Below are 21,580 nucleotides of genomic sequence, written 5' to 3'. Positions count from 1 at the left end.
GAGGCGCGGACTTCCAGTTATAGCGACCTCTAGGCACAACACCATATACCAATCATGGCTTGTCAAATACCTAATCTTGTTACTGAAACTCTTCTTCAGTCCCCTTCTCCTTATGAAATTGTTAATCTCACTTCGTCTCTCTCTTTTTCTTCACCTTTAAGAAGAATTTATTTTTAAATTATAAAATTGAATTTTAATTATTATAAATTATGAAGATTAAGTAATAATTTTTTTCGGAAACAAGGAAAAAAAGAGAGAAGTATTAAGGTAATTTCACTATATATTAACGGTAAAAATTTAAAAAAAAACTGAAATAATGAAAGTTTGTGATAAAATTGAAATATAAGAATGTTTTAATTTATGTTTTAAAATATATGAATTCAAATGTTAATTATGATATAATATATTAAAAAATAATTTAGTTTTAAATTAAAAAAATTAATTATTAATTATGATAAATTATAAAAATTAAGTAATAATTTATCATTTTCCTTTATCATAATAAGATTAGGGAAAAAGGAGAGGAAGCGGAGACATTATCACGAGTACAGGTGTACATGAGTTGGTTTCGGCAGTTTTAATGAATTTTGTTAAACTAAACTAAAAGTCAGTTTTAATAATATTTAAATTAAATTTAATAATTTAAATTATAAAATTATATATATTCGATTTTTCTATTAATCGAATTGAGTTTAATTTAGACGGTTTTTATTTATTTTAATACTTTTTAAATTTTATAATTTAACTCTTATTAAATTTTTTTTATATATATATTATTATACATTAAACGAAAAATAAAATATTAACTTAAAATATATTATTTAGTAAAAATAAATAAAAATAAAAAATAAAATAAATTTATTCATATATATATATATATATATATATATTATTTGGATTCAATTTCGACTATGTCAATCCATCCAAATCCAAAATTTAATTTATAATTATTTTAAAATTATAATCGATATTTAAATATATAAAATCATTAATTTTAATTTAAATTTAAGTTGAATAGTTGAGTTAATCGATTTGATAATTTCTTTATGCACCCCTAATAATGAGGATGACATTTTCAGCATTTGTATGCATGCCACAATGTGTTGTAAGCATCATTATTGAGTAATTATATATTATCACCATAATTTCATGTAATATAATTTATATAGAATAACAAACTAATGATACAATAATAAATTAACAGTGATGATTCTCATAAAAGAGTTATTTTTTTTATGTGTTAATTAGTTTATCATTTTATGTGTTAATCCTACGCGAAATAGCACGGTAATAATATAATTTCTTTTAGTCATCAAACTAATTTTGGTTCAAATTAGTCTAGAATTGAGCAGTGATCCTAAAATTTTAGTTCGGTTTAATTTTGATTTCAACCTTAATTTTGATTTTGATTTAATATAGTTCAAATTTAATGGTCCAGTTTTGTTATTTTTAAATTTTTAAATGAAATAGTGGTTCAGTTTGAAATCATCCAATTCGATTCCATTCAATGTCAGTGGAGTAAAAAGAGGGTTTGACTGATTCTGCTTCGGTTTAACCGTGATGTCTTCTATACTCCTTTATGCTCAACTGTTAAAATTTGTAAATGCCTCCTTTCTATTTATAAATTTTATTTGATTTCCTCCCTTCTATATAGGCATATAAAAATTAAATTAATATCAATAACATGCAAAATAATATATCTAACTCATTAATGAGAATATACTTTGGCGTGAATTTGGAAGGTGTATAGATAATACCAATGATTCATTGGCTTAGTGATTAATGATGAGGTGGACTTGAGAGAGATCCAAAGTTTAAACCTATGACAGTAACTGTACCATTTGACTCAGGATCTTACAGCTCACTTTCTAGCTCTCGTGATTTTTAGACTATTATAAAAATTCAGGGAGTGATTAGTCTGATTGGTTAACAACTGAGATGTACCTCTTGATGATAAAAAAAAAAGTGTATAAATAATGTATCCAAATATCTCCAATCAACGATTTAATATAGGTGTAATAAAATTTAATATTTTATTATTTTGTCTTTTAAATTTTTTATTGACCCTTTTAAAAATTAAAAAAAAATCTTAAATATGTAGAATAAATTACAATTTTTCATTAATTGGTCTCTCAAATTTTTTATCAACGTCCTAATAATTTATAATTTATTTATTATATTTTAAATTGAAATTTAAAAGCTATTTAGTTGTCATTAAATGAATACAATTGTTAAACTAAAAATTAATTATTCAAAAATTCATATTTATATATTAAAATTTCATTGGATATTGTTATTTTAAAATTAAATAAAAAGTCTATATAATAAATTTCTATCATATTTTTTTAACTGAAGAATAATTTTCTATCATATAATCTTAAATCAAATGTGAATTTGTATTTTTGCTCTATCTCTTTTTAAGGGTACAATATAAAATTTTCATTGTCTTTTTTCTCTCTCTTAGTTTTCTCTCATTTAAGGCATTCAAATTAAAAAATTATTTTATTTATATCCATATAAGTAGACAAATCTAATGATCTTAACTTGCATGCAAATTTTAAATTAATCAATTTAAATATATATTTATTTTTGTTTGATATGTTTATTTTTTTTATTTTTTCATGTATTTTTAATTTTAATGATGACTATTTTTTTATTATTAGGTTATTATATTATATAGTCTAGATTTTTAAGTTTTATATTTATTTTTTTGGCTTTAAAATTTATGAATTTTGTTCAAATCAAATAATTTTTTTTCTATCTCATGATATGCATGATTAAGAAATGGTGATGAATTAATAACAAAAAGGAGGCTATTAATAAATAAAATTAAATAATTTTTATATACACAATGTATAAATTTTTCATAAAAACAAAATAAATTAAAAATTAATAAAATAATTTAATTCAATTTAATTAAATTAATTTTTCTTTTTAAAATTAAATTAAATTAAAATAATTAAAATTCTTAAAATCGGATTAATGTACTCAAAATTATATTTTTATTTTTTTTAGTCATTTTATAATTTTAATTTAGACAGTATAAATTCCACTTTAAAAAAAAATTATGAATATTTGTTAATGGGCCTTTTGGATCATTTTTAGAACGCCCATCGCTTGTAGGCCTCAGAATATTTCTTACTTTGCCAAGACCAACACCAATTAATTAATCCATTTTTTATTTGAAATAATTAATTAATTCATTTTTACCCCAACGCTGGTCATTCTTTTTGCCCTTTTTTCCTTTAGTCCTATTGCCACATCAGGCAGTCCTTCTTTGCCCTTCCAGGCAGGGGATGGTCCCCCATCCTCTCGCTCAGTTCGTGGATCACCTCTCTATCTCGAGTGGGTTTATAGATAATTTTAGTATGGGGCATAGCTGGTGAAGATAAGAAGAGGGTTGTATAAGGACTGTTGTAGTTCCAATGCTTCTAGGTTCTTTTGTTCCTTATGCTATAGTTGTTACATACATGTGGTTTTTCAAAGAGATTTCACTAGTTGATCGAAGCTAGTTTATGTGAGTCTATTTGATAGTGCTAGGTTTCATGGAGAGGACACCAGAGAAGAAATAATCTCCAAGTCCTTACTGACATATGAGGGTGTTCGCTGACCAAGTTTTAAGCTCTGTTTTCTTCCCTAATTTTAACACCATAAGTAAATTCTGTATACTGCTAGAGTATGAGCATTGTCTTCAATCTAGCCTTTTTTAGAATTTAGTTTGATTGGCCAAGCTCGACGCCTAAGAAGAGGCTCTTACTGCTCCAATACTTACTGAGGTTGTTGTTTTTCCATAGCGGTGCTTCTTTGAGTTTGATGGGGTTCCAGCTGCGTCCTTGATGCTCATAGGTTGTCATTTTCCTAGGGACCTCTTGTTCAGGCATCTTCAGCCGCTTTGGTCCCATGATCCCGTGACAGTGCTTAATCAATCGGTAATCCTTCCCACCGTTGTTCACCAAAATGTGAGATTCTGTGCGTGGTTCCTCTGGTTCACTCTGTGATGCAAAGCGAATAGTCGACCGGGTTATGGGTTTCGGGTCACGATCCATGTGTTCAGCCTCCTTACACTCTAAATTTAATATGAAATAAAGTTTAAATAAGTCCATGAATTTTTTTTAAAACTTTAATTTTTAATTAAATTATCTTTGATTTGATAATTAAAATAATTGAGTTTTTATTAATTAATATATTAATTATATTTTTATTAGTAAAATATTATCTATCATTATTAATTTTATAATTTTATTAATGATATTTAATTTATTATTATTCATTTTATTAGTAATAAATTATATTTATTATTTATATAAATGAAAATTGATTTTAACTATATCTTTTAATAACTAATTAATTAATTAACAATATGAAACGTATGTCATATATTTTTCTGTTAATTTAGTTATGATCGATTAAATATTTTTAATTTTGGTTAAATATAAATATAAATATTGATATATATATATATTTTTTTAATTTTTAAATTTTAATTCGATTTTTTAAAATTAATTAAAAATTTTAATTTAATTTAATTTGGCACTTACCGGCTAGTTTTATCTGTTTGGCAGAGCCCCAGACACAGCAACGTGGGAGCTGCACGCTCTGCGAATATGAGGTGCCCTGAACTTCGAGGTGCCGCTTATAAAGCACGATTTCCGTCCCCATTGCCTTGCAGAAACGACGAGCGTGTGATTCGCACACAAAGCTGCCGAGTTGCTTACTGTTTTCTTACTATCCCACGCGCTACCGAATATCACTTTCTTTCGGGGCCCATCATTGCCCTGATTTTTTTTTTTTTAAGATTTTAATTCCCATTGTTGAAGAAATTATAATTCCCGAGAAAATGAAGAAATAGTAATAAAATTTGGAATTGGAATTTGAAGCAGAAATGGCATACATCATAGTGAAATGGGGTTTTTCAAAGTTGTGATGATTGGATGTACGAATTTTCAGATGTTAAGGCAGTGGATTCAGAATAGATTTTAAGGCGTGATGAATCATTATATTTAAGGTATTATTTATCTCTATTAGATTGTTGCTCTATGATATAACAAAACTTGAAATCTGCAAACAGTAACTCCTGAAGATTTTCCTTAAAAACTCTTTATACGAATCAAATTTAAAGAGATTAGAAAAAAAGAAGAATAAGTAGAAGTAATATATATATAAATTGAAAAACTCATCCATATTTATAAAGAATGAAAAGTTATGGCGTATTTTCTAGATAGACACATCATCTATCTCTGATAGATACAACTGTTTGTGTAAAAGACATATCTGTTTATTAACGGACACCTATATAAATAGTTATGACTGTTTATATAAAATAGATATATCTATTTATTAACAGATACCTATACAAACAGTTGTGGCTGTTTGTATATAATTGACATGTCTATTTATTAATAGATATATCTACTTATTAATAAACACATATGTTCGTAATTTATTTACAAAAATTACAATAAAATAATTATTTTATTTCATACATATACGTGCCAAGTGTCATAATAAAATAATATATATTTATTTATATATATATATAATTCTATACACATTGCATTCTTATTATTTCTTCACTTTCTTATATTTTAACAATATAGGAATTCTCTCTCTATACTATCTAACATACAAGCTATTTATTACAATCCCCCACTTAGCTTATATTTTTAAATCCCATTGTTTCATGCATAATGAAAAGTATCTTTCGATTTAACCTTTTCCTTAGTGTAAGTATTTCAAAGTTTTAAAGAAATCATGGTGGCCTTAGTTTAAACTTAGATTCCTATTAAATAGAACGGTAAATACTACACACACGAATCGATTAGTTTGACTGAAAAAGTTCATCAAAATTTTAGCATGGATATGGTCTTGTGCTACCTCATATTTTCATGAATATTTACAAAAGTTATTTTCACTTTTGTTGAAGCCGCACCACTTCTTAGGTTTATATAGGTGAAGTTTCTTTTGTATTAATATTAAACTTCATTAAGAGTATAAATACTTATCCCCATTCCATTAACTTAGTATACTAAGTACTTAATTATAACATTTACTAATGACTTGTTATTACCCTTTAAACTTTATTTAGTAATAATACTATAAAGTAGGGTTCCCATCAGTAGTAAATTTAATGGAATATTCTAAATCTTAATCAGCACATGTACTTGTAATCATAACTCTTGAGAGTCCTTTTATTAAAGGATTTGCTAGATTATTATAGGATTTAATATAAACATGGTAATAACACCATTAGAGACTAATTGTCTTACATTTTCATGTCTTAAGTTTATATATATATACTTTCAATTGTATATTTTACTATAAGCTTTAACCATCATGATTTGACTATCACAATATAAAGAAATAGATAGCACAGATTGTGGCCACAACTTAATATCCGATAACAAGTTTCTCAGCCATTCTGCTTCTTTACCAACATTCACCAAAGTTGTAAATTCAGATTCAATCGTAGAATGAGTTATACATGTTTGTTTCTTTGATGCCTAAGAAACAGAACCTCCACCTAAAGTGGATACTCAACCAAAGGTTGACTTATTATCCTTAGTACTACTTATCCAATTGTCATTTGTATAATCCTATGATCTCCACCATATTTATTTCACTAGTCAACCATATAATCACATGTTTATAACATGAACTACATAAATAATTCACAGTCAAGATATGTACCTTATTTGCAAAAATAAATTGCTCCATAACTTATTTAAAATGAGAGTATCTAACAATAAAGAACCAAGCTAAACTTAGACACACACACAAATGCATACTCATTTGTCATTTTGTCACTTCTTACAAATGATTTGTAAGGCTCTTATATTTACTACTCAAAATGTATCTAACTTTTGGCTAACAAATTCATCTCTTCATACATGCAACTATTAAGAAAAATTGCATCTTTTTATTTAGTTACATCTTTTGGCCAAGGAACACAACTCTTTGCATGGATACAACTTTTTATATGGTTTTAGCACAATTGGAAATTTATCACAGAATAATCTATAGTTTTTAATTTCTTTTTTAAATATCCAAGAATCCTTGAAATTTCTTTCCAATATTCCACACTGGGATTATTAGTATATCTTGACAATTTACATACTGCAAAAGCAATATCAGGAGTAGTGCAATACATAGCATACATTAAGCTACCAATAGCAATAGCACACTCAATTTGAGCAATTATTCTATCAAAATTTTCAGTCAATTTGTAATAAATATCATATGGAGTATTTGTTTTCCTCAATATAATGAAATTGACAAAGAGTAAAACCCCCACTATGTTACAGCTAGGTAGTTTTAGGCAGATCCCTCAAGGATAATAACCAAAATATAAATCTATACAGCAATTTTAAAATTCTTCCAAGAATAAATTAAAGAATAATAATGTTGATTGTAGGTAAAAATGAAGAGAAGAGACAAAAAGAAAAATTAATAGATTTTGTTCCAAATTGCTATTTATAAAGTATTTGCATCTCTTCGAATATATACAACAGTTTACTTTGTATCTATTAGAATAATTACATCTGTTCACCTACACCTTTTAGAATAAATACAATCGTTCACTTTGTATCTCTTAGAACAATTACATCTGTTCACTTATACCTTTTACAATAGATACAACCGTTCATTTTGTATCTCTTAGAACAATTACATCTGTTCACTTATGTTTCTTAGAACATATACAGCCGTTCACTTATACCTTTTAGAACAGATATAACCATTCACTTTGTATCTTTTAGAACAATTATATTTGTTCACTTATACCTTTTACAACAGATATAACTATCAGTAATAAATAGTTCATTTTGATGCCTTTTAATGAACACACATAACTCTTTCAAAATGAGATAAATTTTCCTATCACTAATATTTTTAATAATATTCTCACCTAGTTACTGATAGACACAATCAATATGAATTATGATTTATGCATATAAAAAGTGTTTTTCGGCTTATGCACATAAATCTTATTAACTTCTTTAACACATTCACCATGAGTTTTAACATCATAATATAACATTATATTTCTTTTAATTATAAGCATGTCATCAACATAAAGACAAATTATCACATAAAAAACTTTTAATGTGTAAGTATTTCTGAATCTGTTTAAGAGAAAAGTCGTATGTGGCATATAGTAATTTCTTCCTATAATCATTCAAACTAGAAGTATAATGTGCTATTATTCCTCCTAATTACAGTGATTTAGGAACTACCACTTTCAAATTCTTAAACTTTGAAATAAAGATATGCAACTTATGTACTTATCCATAACAGGCATATTATCAAGTATTTAGAATTCAAAATATTTTATAATGAGAAATTTATCCATACCTTTTTTTTTTGTATTGTATTCGAATTCTAACGAATTCCAGATTTTCTTTGAAGACTTGACAGAGGTAAACAAATCTTATAGCCTATCTGATGAGTTGTTGAGAATATGACCTCTGTATGGCAATTTATCTTCTTTTTTGAATCTGCTTTCACTTTCTCAGTGAACATAATTTGTTCCTTAAAACGATCAAGTTTCACGAACTCTTAATTCATCACGAAAACAACATTAGACTCTATTGCGATTAATATCTTAAAATTGTTGAGGCAGTGGGTATAGAATAGACTTTGAGGTGTGATGGATCACTATCTTTAAGGTATTAATTGCCCCCACTAGATTGCTGCAAGGTTATGACAATATACCTTCAGGATACAACAAAGTCTGAAATCTGCAGACAGCAACTCCTGAAAATTTCCCTTAAGAACTCTTTATACGAACCAAATTTAGAGATACTAGAAGAAAATAAAAAAAAGTAGAAGTAGCATATATCTGGATTGAAAAACTCATCCATATTTATAAAGAATGAAAAGTTATAGCGTCTTTTTTAGATAGACACATCTATCTATCTCCAATAGATACAACTGTTTGTGTAAAAGATATATCTGTTTATTGACAGACACATATACAAATAGTTGTGATTGTTTGTATAGAATAGATATGTCTGTTTATTAACAGACACCTATACAAACAGTTGTGACTGTTTATATAAAATTGATATGTCTGTTTATTAATAGACACATCTACTTGTTAATAAATACATCTGTTCGTAATTTATTTACGAAAATTATAATAAGATAATTATTTTATTTCACAAATATACGTGCCAAGTGTCATAATAGAATTATATATATATATATATATATATATATATATATATATATATATATATATATATATATATATATATAATTTTATACACATTTCACTCTTGTCATTTCTTCAGTTTCTTATATTTTAACAATATAGAAATTTTTTCTCTCTATACTATCTAACATACAAACTATTTATAACAGTAGCTTCTGCCTAACCCAAAGCAAAGCCATTGGCCCAAAATAAAAAAAAAAAAGCAAAGCAAAGCTTAACACTATGTTTGGGAACATTTTAAGTGGAAGGAAAATAAAAAAAGAAAAGTAAAGAATGAAAATAAAAATTATTTTTTTTTTCCTTATTTAGATTGAGAGAGAAAAATAATGGAAGAAAAATTATTTTATGAATAGTAAAATTATAATTTTATCTCTAAATTTAAAAAAACTATTAAATATAGGATCATATTTATACTTTTAAATATTTTTTCTCACTTTCCCCTCGTTTTAGAGTTTAGAGAGAAATGAGAAAAATACAAAATATTTTTATTTTTCTTCTAATATTTTCCCTCCTCTATTTTCTACTTAATCCAAATAAAACAATGAAAAATAAACTTATTTTCCCTTCATATTTATTTCCTCTCTTACTTTCCTCCCTTCCCAAATATAGTGTAAATGATTCTCGACAGCATTAAATTATGTGTAAGGGTGAGCATTTGATTCAAATCAAATCCAATCGGATTAAATAATAAAAATAAAATTATATATTTCAAAAATTGGACTGAATCGAAATGGATGAAAAATTGAATAGAACCGAACTGCTATATTTTGGTTCGACTTTGTTCAAAACGATCGGCTTTGATTTTTTATTATTTTTTAATTTAGACTTGATTTTCAAGTTATTTAGTCTGATTTTGACCTTGGTTTGAATCTAATAACCATTAATCAATAAAATTAAACAATTTATACATATAAAATTACATATAGTTCATAAATTTTCCATAAAAATAAATCAATTTAAAAATCAATAAAACTATTCGGTTCGATTCGGTTTAATTGATTTTTTTGTCTTCAAAACCGAATCGAACTGAAATAATTGAAAATTTTATAATAAAAAATCAAACCGAATTAAATTATCTTAAAAACCAAACCGAATTATCGAATTAAGGAGATTCGATTCAATTTATTCGGTTTGAACTGAATAATGCTCATCCCTAATTATGCGGTTTTAATTTCGATTTAAGGTGCACTTAAAAATTAAAATCTGAAACTTCAATACTATTTTAGTTTAATATTTTATTATTTTAATTTTTATTCAATTTGATTTTTTATTTTTTTAAATTTCAGCTAATTTGATAATGATTAAATTTCTATTCATTAAATAATTTTATACAATTACTTCTATAAAAAGTAATGTTTAAATAATATATAATATAAGTCAAATGTTATAAAAAATTTAAAATTTTAATTAATTTTGATATAATTTGAAAATTTGATATTTATCATGACGCGATTAAAGTTGAAGATTTATGAACGTTAACATGGGATTTTACATGATAAAAAATATTATTTTTTAATATATTATTGTTAACGTGACAGATGATGTGATATAATTTTTTATATTTTTATTAATATGACAATTGACATGATAAAATATTATTATTTTATATATTGCTGTTGACGTTGTATAACTCTGATAATTAAAAAAATCTAAAACTTTTTAATTTTTATCAATTTTAACCAGTTTTATAAGATTATTTCATTAATTGACTAATTTTTAATTAATTTGATCAAAATTAATATTTTATTACTTAATATAATTATCAATAAATATTTATATTATTTAATATAATAAAAAAATTCCCCTTCTCTCTTTTTTTTTTGGTATTTATGAAATTTATTTATGAAAATAAATAAATTTTTATTTATCTAAAATTAAAAATATTTCTCCACTTATATCTCTCTCTTCCTACACACCCTCTACTCACCTTTCTGACTCTCAATAATGTCCCCCTCCCCCCTTCTCTCTCTTTCACTCACATCAAATAATATATAGACATTCAACCACATTATTATTATTATTATTATTATTATTATTATTGTTATTATTTGCTAAAATAATTAATATTGTTATTATTGATATTTTTTACATGAATTTTTTATTTTTAAATAAATAAAAGAATATAAGGGTAAAGAGAGGAGAAAATTATTATTTTTATTATACTAAGTAGCATGAATATTCATTTTTACAATTTTATTAAGTAATAAAATATTAATTTTTGATTAAATTAAATCAAAATTAGTGAATTATCTATAAATGAAACAAATTTATAGAATTGATTATAATTGATAAAAGTTAAAAAGTTTTAGATTTTTTAATTATTAAAGATATGGCATATCAATAATAACATATAAAATAATAATATTTTTGCCACGTCAATAAGAATATAAAAGTTTCTATCACATCACCTGTCACGTCAGTAACAACATATTAAAAAATAATATTTTGACTACGTCAGCGCCTCCCAAATCCCTAATTTTAACTAGACCATAATAAATACTAAACTTTCAAATTAGGCCAAAATTGGATAACAAAAAAGTTTTGGCTATAGTTAAAAAAAGGGCAAAGTTTTGAATTTTTTTGAATATTAGGCCTACAATATATCATATGATATACTTTTTAATTATTTCTAAATTTTATAATCTTATAGTTAAGGTACAAATGTACAAAATTGGTTCTTGATTCGATTCCAGTTTAGTATATGATTCTAATTCGATTCTTACTAAAAAACCAGAATCAAACCAAACTATTAAAATAAATTCAATTTGATAGGATTTTTATTGATTTGATACAGTTCTTTGGTTTGGGACTCCAATAACCTTGCAAATCCCTCCCTTATCAACCAATAAATTTTAATTTAATAATATTAAAATCATCTTCATATTTATAAACCTTCGAATTTTGCCAGGTTTCAAATTTAAGAAATTTGTACTTATCAGCAGAGCAAGTGGAATTATAAGAATGTTAATGATACATTCACAAGGCACTCCTTTTTTTTTTTTTTTTTAATCTAAACTCTTGCTTAGCATATTCAATACAATATAGAAACCAAGCAGGTATGTCCAATACATAGCAGCACACCACACAAAATACCTACACAGAGTCCAAAATGTAGTTTTCTCACAAGCCTATCAATATAATATGTTAACACTTATTTGTAGTATGTAATCGATATATTGTGACCATTGATCATGACGGGTTCACGTAGATCTATCATAATCAATGATTAGATGTATTTATTGCACATATAACGGTTGCACTGAATAAATTCTCGTAGTTTGAGAGTTGAGACTTCATTGGTCACACTGGATCGAGTGAGTTGAAATGGGTCCATGCTTCCTGCGCAGAAGTAACAAACTTTATATTTCTACTTCATGATCAATTAACCAATACCAAACATACTCATACAGGTACAAATAACTTGTTCCCAGGTGTTCTTCTCAGGGTTGTTACCAGAGATTAATACGCTAAGGGATTGTTACAGTGTCTAAATGGGCAGATTATAAATACTGAGTGTTAAGTGGTTGGGCAAAGTAACATGGCAATGAATTTCTTAGAGACTGCTGATTATCTTATTTGATTTCCTGGGGTAAAAAATAAACAAATATTACCTGCAGAATATCGAAAACTTTTTCTGCTATGTATTTTTGATGTGATGCAGCACCTTTCTGCTGTAGTTTATCTGGGTGTAGACTGAGTAAGGCCTTCTGGTATGATCTTTTCACTGCATTTCCTTCAATTATATCAACAAGAGGCACAGGCTTCCACCCACTTTCAGGCCAAAGTACCTGCACGTGTAATCAATGTCAATTTTAAGAGGCATAAAGTTATTAGCATGTACCTAAGGCTGTAGGGAGTTATCCTTGCAGGGTGAGGTTTATTCAATTAGTCAGTGCCTGAAAAATTTGGCTTAAGACATGATGAAATACAGTAGGAAACAACCAATCTATATGAAAACAGTAGATTCAATAAAAAATACTGAAGATCAAAAGAAATAATGCACTTCTTGATTGAAATTTATCATTCAAATAGACAATGGAAATAAGGTGAATAATAACTCTTTGGAAAGCTATGCCTGTCTACTCAATCACTGGTTCATCAATATGAGCTTTCTAAGAGTTATGGTCAGATGGTGAAGGCTTCCCAGTTTAACAGAGAAACTGAAAATGCTAGAAGTTTTTGTTCTTTGAACTTCTTGGTTTTAGGAGTTTCACTTGATGTTATTAATTTAGGAGTTTCATTTGGTCTTATTAAATTGATTCTAGATTTTGAGCACCGTAAATATCCATATAAGTAAAGCTGAATGTATCAAGTCATTTGAGTGAGTTCAATGCAGGACTTGTGTGCTGTTCTTCCTACTTCATGTTTGAGCGTGTGTGGGAAGTGCCCACCCGCCTCTAACGACTAACTCACATATTGTAAAGTTGAGAGGAGGGAACGGATGCTCCCTTCTTTTCCATTTGACCACTTCCAAATTTTAGCATTAATGACCTGCAATAAATGAGATCCAGACATCCAGTTAGCATTTCCTGCCACAACCAAAGAATCAATAGCTATGCAATAGCTTATATTCCACATTACTTGGATATCTTCTTGGTTATCACCAACTTGTGGCAGTTCATCTCCATCCCGAGGTAATTCTTTAATCTGCTCATAAGCCAAATTTAAACTAGTTTGTTAGAAGCTGCGATTTAATAATAGCATATAAAGGAGTTAACAGAATGCCTACACCATTGCAAACACAGAACAATGAGGTTCAATTTTTAGTTTGTTAATAGCATGCTTATGCATTAACAGGAAAATAATACGTTTTACTTATTCATCTTTGCAACATTAAAGTTGGGATATAAGAAAGCAAGATCCTTTAAGAAGTTATTATTCAATTGCAAAGTGAAACTTGACATGATTACACACCAGGATATTTCCTTGGAAGGAATCATCTGGATCTCCAGCTATTGCTTCTGAGCCATCAGAAATTGGTCCTGACAACAACATTTCAATCTATTACGTATCATATCTTTGAACAGCCACAAATACTGTATGCAGAAAAAACTTAAACAATGGAATATAGTACTATAAAGCAGTCCGCTAAAAACTGGATGTGATTTTGATCTACATATATAGGTATTACATGGAATCTCGTTACCACTTATACACGCATGGTAAAGGAAGCCCATTTTAGCAAACTCTCAGAGTAATTGAAATATAATGAATCAGATTAATGTTCAATTTGATCACGCTTCTTCACTTTCTTTACTCTAGTTGTATTAGAAGTTATAGGACAATCACATATGCAGCACCAATCCAACATTCCCCAGTCAGCAACCAGCCATTAGAAATACCTAAATTTAGTCATGCATCACATCCTTTTATCATAACTAAATCTTTCCACGTGTTTAGTCAGGCAACATCAGTCATCTGATCGAAGGTCAAGTCCAAAATACCTGCAGTTGGCGCTGACCTATCCTCAAGTCCAGAAGAAATCTCCATGGACTTATGGTTGTTGTTCCTTGTATCAGAATGTTGTTTCTCTAACAGCATAAGAAACTCATCTACCTGAAGCATATCATTCATTCAGAACTGTTCTGGAAATTTTTTGGCATTCAGAAAATTATATAATTGTATGAATTGTTAATGCAAGGGCAAGCAAAACAAATATCGCCTTAAAGCTACCACAATGTAAGCATGGGGTGTATTGTTTTTGTTTGCATCAGGCAAGTGCACTTTCTCATTTACCTGAGTTGAGGTAACACTTGCATCATCTTCTGTCTTGAATTTGCCTCTCTCCTTCCATCTAGAGCTTCGAGTTTGAGAGCCCACATTGAATTTGGGTTTGTTTGAAGCTTCCTGGTTAAAAATTTTAACAAATTCCCTGACTTTTCCCTTACCTTGATTCTTTGCAAGGCTATCTCGTGAATTCATGGATGAACCTTGTAAGTTGGTTTTAACCATAACTTCACTATTCAATATGACTCCTTTTCCATCTCGTTTCTTTACTTTTTCACTGACATCAAATCCTGCTACTGACTTTTTGATGCTTTTCACCTTGCTTTCCTTTAATTCATTTTTGGTAGTCATCTCATCGGTGGCTGCATAAGTAATAAACGTAACATTTGAGACTTTACATGAGAAGCGATACTCTTGATCTAGAAAACTATTGGCCATTTTCATAAGCATTACCTATCAACAGAGAACGTAGTGTCTTTGACTCAGACTTGGGAGCTTCTTGTGTAGCCACAGAAAATTTCTTCTCTATTTTTCCAGAAAAGCCCGTACCAAGAACAGAACGAGGTTTTGTTTCTTTATTTGAATTCTGAAAGATAACATTACCAGGACCATCTTCATGATGAGTGCTTGGGACTTCGGAGACAGATTTAGGAAGAATTGCCTCCTCAAGATTCTGCACTTGTTCTAATTTTCTAAGGGTCCTTCTATTGAAAAGGGAGCCATTCTCTTTTTTATCAAATTCAATCTCAGAGGACTTAGCATCTGACGATGTGCTAATATTGGATGAGAGGCAATCGATATCCTGAGGAATCACTGTCGGTAATTCCTTTGCCATACCTTCACATGCTATCCGTCCAGAAGCACTTGAACTCCTCTCAAATTTAAACTTCTCTTTCCATTTTGAACTATTTCCCCCTCCAAGAGGCAATGCTAGTGGTATCCCTTTACTTGCCCATTTGTAAATAGAGAAGTGGAACTGGTTACCTATGCTTGGACCTTCAGAACAATTTGAATCAATTTTCAAATCATTGCCTTCGTCCATTTCATTAGGTTTCACAATGTTTAATGACTCTTCAATGCTAAGAGATTGCGCCTGCGATAAAGAGCTCTGGAAAAAAACATCATTTCTCAACGGCCCCTGAGCTTGATTTGCTTTGCTTGAAAATCTAGACACAGGAGAATATGAATAAAAGCTTATTCCAGTTGAGGTACCATCCTTATTTCTGTGATGATTACGGGCACTGGATCCAAAAGTTGGCAAGTCTTTCCCTTTAATTAGTTTGGCAGGGAGGCTGCAAAAGTTATCAAAAATTGATATAAGCCTTTGGAATTCACGCAAAAATCAGCTAAAATGATTTATACTAATATGGAAATTAAATAAAAGTTGACAATCAAGAAAAATTAGGACATTTTAATTATATAGGTACGCAAATAAGAAGAACCACCAGACAACATTTAGAGCTGAGAAACATTCTTAATGAGTATTGTATATTCCCCATTGAAAAGCCAGCCAAATGATTGGAACAATCTGGTAAATTAAGCTTCAAGCTCTATGATGTAGTAATAAGCAATCAGTATGTAGAAGTAAACCCAAAACCTGAATTGTGCTGGCACTGATGAACTCGCAAAGGGCTCAGCCCTTGGTGGCAGGGGATGAACAGGACTTAAAACTCTCGAACCTGGAGCGGAAGAGAATGGATCTCGATTGTTCTTCCTTGGAGAAGAAGTGGAATACTCATTGCCTTTAAAAATATCATCAAAGAAGTCATCACTTGTATATCGCCTTCTACTAAACCCTTCCTCTCCAAAGACAGGCTTCTCGCTCAGACCAGACCACCGAGGGCGATATGAACTTGTTTCCTCATCACTCCTTAATGCATATGAATCTTTACTTTCACTAAAGCCGTGTCGCACCTCCTGAATTGACGGTCGCCTTGGAGGGCCACCGAACACATCATTGAAATCAATATCTGATGAGTTTCTACAGGGGCTTTTTGGAGAAGAAATTGGATGGTTCATAGAGGATCTTTGAGGGCTATAACCCAAAAGAATGCTCTCTTTCTCAGAAAACCTCTTCAGTTTTGCTAGTACCAATACCTTTGAGGAGACTAATTCAAAAAGGAAATTTGGCGGGAAATCTCTTCGCAGCTAAGTGATCTTGGAACTGCAGCAAAGGGGTAATGGAGATTGGCTGTTGCTGCTAAACTAGCACAGATTTTGAGATTTGAGAATCTGAATTGTTAAAATTGGAAACTTGGAGAAGATCTTGAAAGGGAAAATACAGAAGGTGGGGTTAAGGTTGGTGTGGTTGAGTGTGAGGATCTGTGTGTGTGTGTGTGGATAAGGTGAAGAAAATTCCAAAAGAAAATAGTTAGGCTAATTTTGTCTTGAAGAGGAATTTGAGAATTAGATCTCTTGGTCACCGTTAACTAAGATTCTTGTGATACGACGCTCGTTTGGGTCAGTTTCCTACTAGTATGACAGCCTGTGATTGCCGTTATATGAATGCAAGTCCTCGTGACAATTTTGGACAGACAGAAGTGCTTTGACAAACACTGTCCACATAAATAGTGGTGGACATGGGCCACAAGTCATGAATTCCAACGGCCCTGGGGCAATTAAATGCCAAACCTAAAACCCAAGTATTATTGTTTATGGAACTTCAATTTTGTCGAATGATATTTTGTGCAGTAACACAAGCTCATCAGAGACGTGCGTGACTAAATAAAGCAACCACCAAACCTAAAACCCAAGTATTATTGTTTATGGAACTTCAATTTTGTCGAATGATATTTTGTGCAGTAACACAAGCTCATCAGAGACGTGCGTGACTAAATAAAGCAACCAGCCCCAGGGCCGTTGGAATTCATGACTTGTGGCCCATGTCCACTACTATTTATTACAGGCCTATTTAGATTAACTGTTGAATACAACTGATAGCTGATAACTGATGATAGCTGTTTTATATTAAGTGTTTGGTAAAATTATATTTAGCTGTTGCTGTTAATATGTGAAATGACTAATAAGGGTATATATCATATAATTTAATTTATTTTATTATTTAAATAAATATAAATTTATAAATTTATTATATTATATTATTTATTTTATTATTAAATTAAATATATAATTATTAAATTAATATATTATATTATTTAAATAAATATATAATTATTAATCTTTTATATTATATCATTTATTTTATTATTGAAATAAGAAAATAATTATTTTTTTAAGATAATTAAATAATTTCAAAAATATAGATAAAATAATAAAATAATTATTATTGTTAATAGAAAAATTTATAATTAATTTTAAGTTTTTGAATGTAAATAAATATTTTATATTTTATGTTATTAATAAAAAATATTTTAACAAACTTGAAATATATTAATTAAAATATTAAAATTATAAATAAAAAAATAAAAATATTAATAATATTAATTTTCAAGTTAAATAAAAAAGGATAATATAATCAAAATAAAAAATAAAACCAGATCAGCTATCAGCTGATGAGAAACACTTTTTAAAAATATAGAGCTGATACAAACTGCACCTGATGGTTGCCCATCAGCTACCAACTCTATTTTTCAAGCTTGCCAAACACTACAATTTATCTCTGTTTTGGTGTCTATTAGCTATCAGCTGAACCCAACGGGTAAACCAAACACCAACTACGTGTGAGTTATTCATGTCCGTTGCCAGTCAATATCCGCTCATTGCTTATCTGAGCTCCACAAGTTGGCATATCAATCATCCTGAAAAAGCTTGAGCAATAGAGCTTGCAACAAGTACAGTAATAAGTACATGGCCAAATTTTCAAAGAAAAAGAAGACAAAAACGTTCATGAAATTGTTGGTGCTCATAATATACCACAAACATATCAATGAAGGTAATTGAATGAAACTGAACTTTTATGTTGCAGAACCAATCTCAAGAAAAAACAAGGGAAAGTTCATCTCACATTAAATTAAATTAACCTACCCGTAACATGTGAATTATAACAAGTGATATGATGAGCCCATCTGTTGGGGCAAGCCTAATTCTCCTGTAATCTTCTGTAGTTATATCCCTACCAATCAGATCCTTCAGGGAAAGGCTCCAATGCATCTTGCTTTCCATTAACATAGAATTCTACAACAGCTTTCATTCTTGGAAGTTTATCTGGGTGGTAGTTTACATGAACAATTACCGGCTTCAACTTCTTTAGCGTAGCATCCTTCCTCACAGTCTTGAAAAGGACCTTACTGTTCATAAACAGATAGAAATCCATAGTTCTCTTGGCAGCATGAAGCCCATCATACGCAGGATGTGAAGGGAAAAAGAGCTCCTCGTTGAAAACTGCTTGGTCCCATGAGTTATGCTGCTTTGACAAACGATCAGCCACCCGATCCAAAAGCTCAATTGAAGGAATTGTAGGCCTTATATAAAAGAAACCAGAGTTATAAACCCATATCCTCATTGTATGAGCATAACGAGCCCAACCCATTGCAGGTTCATCAAAGACATCGTTATATCCATAAGCTGTCATATTATTGTGACCATCAGTCATAGATTCAACATCTGAATCCCTATAAAGGTAATCAAATGGGTTCTGTAGGTATACTATATCAATATCTGAAAGAAGAACACCGTAACCCAACTGCAAAAATTCCCTCAAAATACGGAACTTCAATGCAGAGACAGCATGGTTGCCTCCTGTTCTTGCAACTGAATCAATACCTTCATCTGGATCTCTCTTGTATACAGGAACACCATTTGACTTGCAGAACTCTACAATATGATCATCTAATGCTATAACCAGGTAATTGGGTATACCAACTCTCTTAATGTTAGTGAACCAGACCTCTAACATGCTTTTCACATTTGAATTTGCAAGTGCAACTATCAGCTCCATCCCAACAGCAACATCCTCCAAGATTTTTGCCAACCTTGGATTCACAGATGGATCAGGAACGACAGTTGGGTTAGTTCTCAAACCCTTCACAGTACCAGGGGGCCCAGCTTTCTGCTGTTTACCCAGCACCAAAACCTGCTTCTGTGCATGATCTTGTCCTTGTTCAGCCAGCCGCAGCTGTTCACTTAGCTCTCTTACTTGCTTCTTCAATTCAGCATTTTTCTTTGATAGAGAGATAATATCTGATTTAAGCATTTTGATTCGTTCCCCAGATTCACATGAAGGCGAGCCAATCTAACAAATAAGCAGTGGGAAAATTATGAAAATAATGGCATCAAGTAACAATGCAAACTTTTAAACTATGATTCCCAATAACAGAGACAAAACTAACTCAGAAAAGCAAATTAGGCATCCAATGACAATAAGATGAATCCATTTTTTTTATGTATTCAATTTCAAACTAGAAATCCATGATCAAAAACTATAATGATCTGATATCACTATGATTCCCAATAACTAAGACAACACTAAGAACTAAATAAGGGCTGGCATAGCTCAATAGTGCTACCATCACAACTACACTGATACCACAGGGATGGCTTCAAGTTCATTCAACTCCCATCTGCAGGTTTACCTACTTCATTTGGTGAAGTTTATAAATTCCTATCTCATAAACTCAAGTGTTAGTACATTAACATGCAGATGTAAATGGGGATTAAAACACTCAATTACCCGAACAATCAAGTTATATTTTATCCAGCTCGCAAAGTAATGAACCCCATTAACGGCACTCAAAGTCAACTCTCTCAAGTTCATAAATTTTACAAGAAGACACAATTAGAGAGCACAAAAAACACAAATTAGTTTAATTCCATAAACAACAGCAGTACTAAGCACCAAAGACACAAAAAGGAGGGAAGCAGAGAGCAGCGGGGAGCAATTTTTAAGCATTTAAGGCGCAAAGATTCAAACCTGGAGATTGGACGTAGCAATTCGATGATTCGGGGCAGCCGAATCAGAGCTAAAGAATCCATGAGGAAACCAAAAAGCAAAGACGCACCCCAGAAGAACTCCGATCACAATGGCTATTGCGATTCGAGATCCGCGAAGTGATTGGCCCTTTTCTTTACGACCCAGACTCGCCATGGCTTTTCTTTATCTGAGTCTATGACGCACTAGCGAAGAGAAGCTTGCTTTTATTGCATCAATGGATTGACCTCTTTGAAAATTCAAAGTTAATTCCTCAACACAAACTACATTCTACATAATCTATCCTTCTTTTTTCGGTTCTATGTGGAAAATTAGAGCATAGTTTTTCTACGAATCCAAACAAGACCCAAAACACAGTCTTCGGGCAGGGCAGTTGCCCTTTTTTAAGATAAATAAATAAATGAAGTGGACAATGGAGAAGATCACGTCTGTCTGACTCAGTGTCTCGCGGGTTACCATCTCTCGATTAACCTACTTGTAGCATGAAATCTCACCCATCCGATGATAAGACTTTATGTGTGGTGTTATAATAAGTTGATGATCGAACGGGCAGGAGCCCAGATGGTATACAAAAAGATCAAAATAACTATAAAAACATAATACTGTATTATTGGTCTCTAATGTCTGTTAAAGCTAGGGTAACAAGAGATAGATTTCTTAAATATATTAATAAAAGAATATTAAAAATTAATTTAAAATTAAATTTAATAAATTTTAATTATAAATATCAAAATAAAAAACTTTTAATAAAATAT

At 29.7% G+C, this 21,580-nt stretch overlaps 2 protein-coding genes across 3 annotated transcripts; both read right to left on the bottom strand.

The window, feature by feature from the left end:
• Positions 1–12,179: 12,179 nt before the first annotated feature.
• LOC110640058 (J domain-containing protein required for chloroplast accumulation response 1) lies at positions 12,180–17,489 on the bottom strand. The gene is made up of 9 exons (XM_021791228.2): positions 16,536–17,489; positions 15,392–16,230; positions 14,948–15,300; positions 14,656–14,767; positions 14,126–14,193; positions 13,793–13,858; positions 13,625–13,702; positions 12,823–12,999; positions 12,180–12,550 (listed from the first exon to the last, which is right to left on the bottom strand). Exons 1-9 carry the CDS (start codon positions 16,955–16,957, stop codon positions 12,512–12,514), a joined length of 2,154 nt encoding a protein of 717 aa, XP_021646920.2. The 5' UTR covers positions 16,958–17,489; the 3' UTR covers positions 12,180–12,511.
• A 1,199-nt stretch (positions 17,490–18,688) lies between these two features.
• On the bottom strand, positions 18,689–21,190 carry LOC110640059 (arabinosyltransferase RRA3). 2 transcript variants are annotated; one of them, XR_009142691.1, is made up of 3 exons: positions 20,808–21,184; positions 18,923–20,129; positions 18,689–18,719 (listed from the first exon to the last, which is right to left on the bottom strand). XR_009142691.1 is itself a non-coding variant. In XM_021791230.2 (2 exons), exons 1-2 carry the CDS (start codon positions 20,979–20,981, stop codon positions 19,011–19,013), a joined length of 1,293 nt encoding a protein of 430 aa, XP_021646922.2. In that variant the 5' UTR covers positions 20,982–21,190; the 3' UTR covers positions 18,832–19,010. The 2 variants fall into 2 exon arrangements, 1 of the variants encoding a protein (XP_021646922.2); XM_021791230.2 differs by lacking the exon at positions 18,689–18,719 and having other exon boundaries at positions 18,832–20,129; positions 20,808–21,190.
• Positions 21,191–21,580: the final 390 nt, after the last annotated feature.

The sequence above is a fragment of the Hevea brasiliensis genome, chromosome 2 (assembly GCF_030052815.1).
Source record: "Hevea brasiliensis isolate MT/VB/25A 57/8 chromosome 2, ASM3005281v1, whole genome shotgun sequence".
NCBI classification, from domain to species: domain Eukaryota; kingdom Viridiplantae; phylum Streptophyta; class Magnoliopsida; order Malpighiales; family Euphorbiaceae; genus Hevea; species Hevea brasiliensis.
Note: the sequence above shows the minus strand (reverse complement) of the source record. Positions and strands in the feature narration are given on the sequence as shown.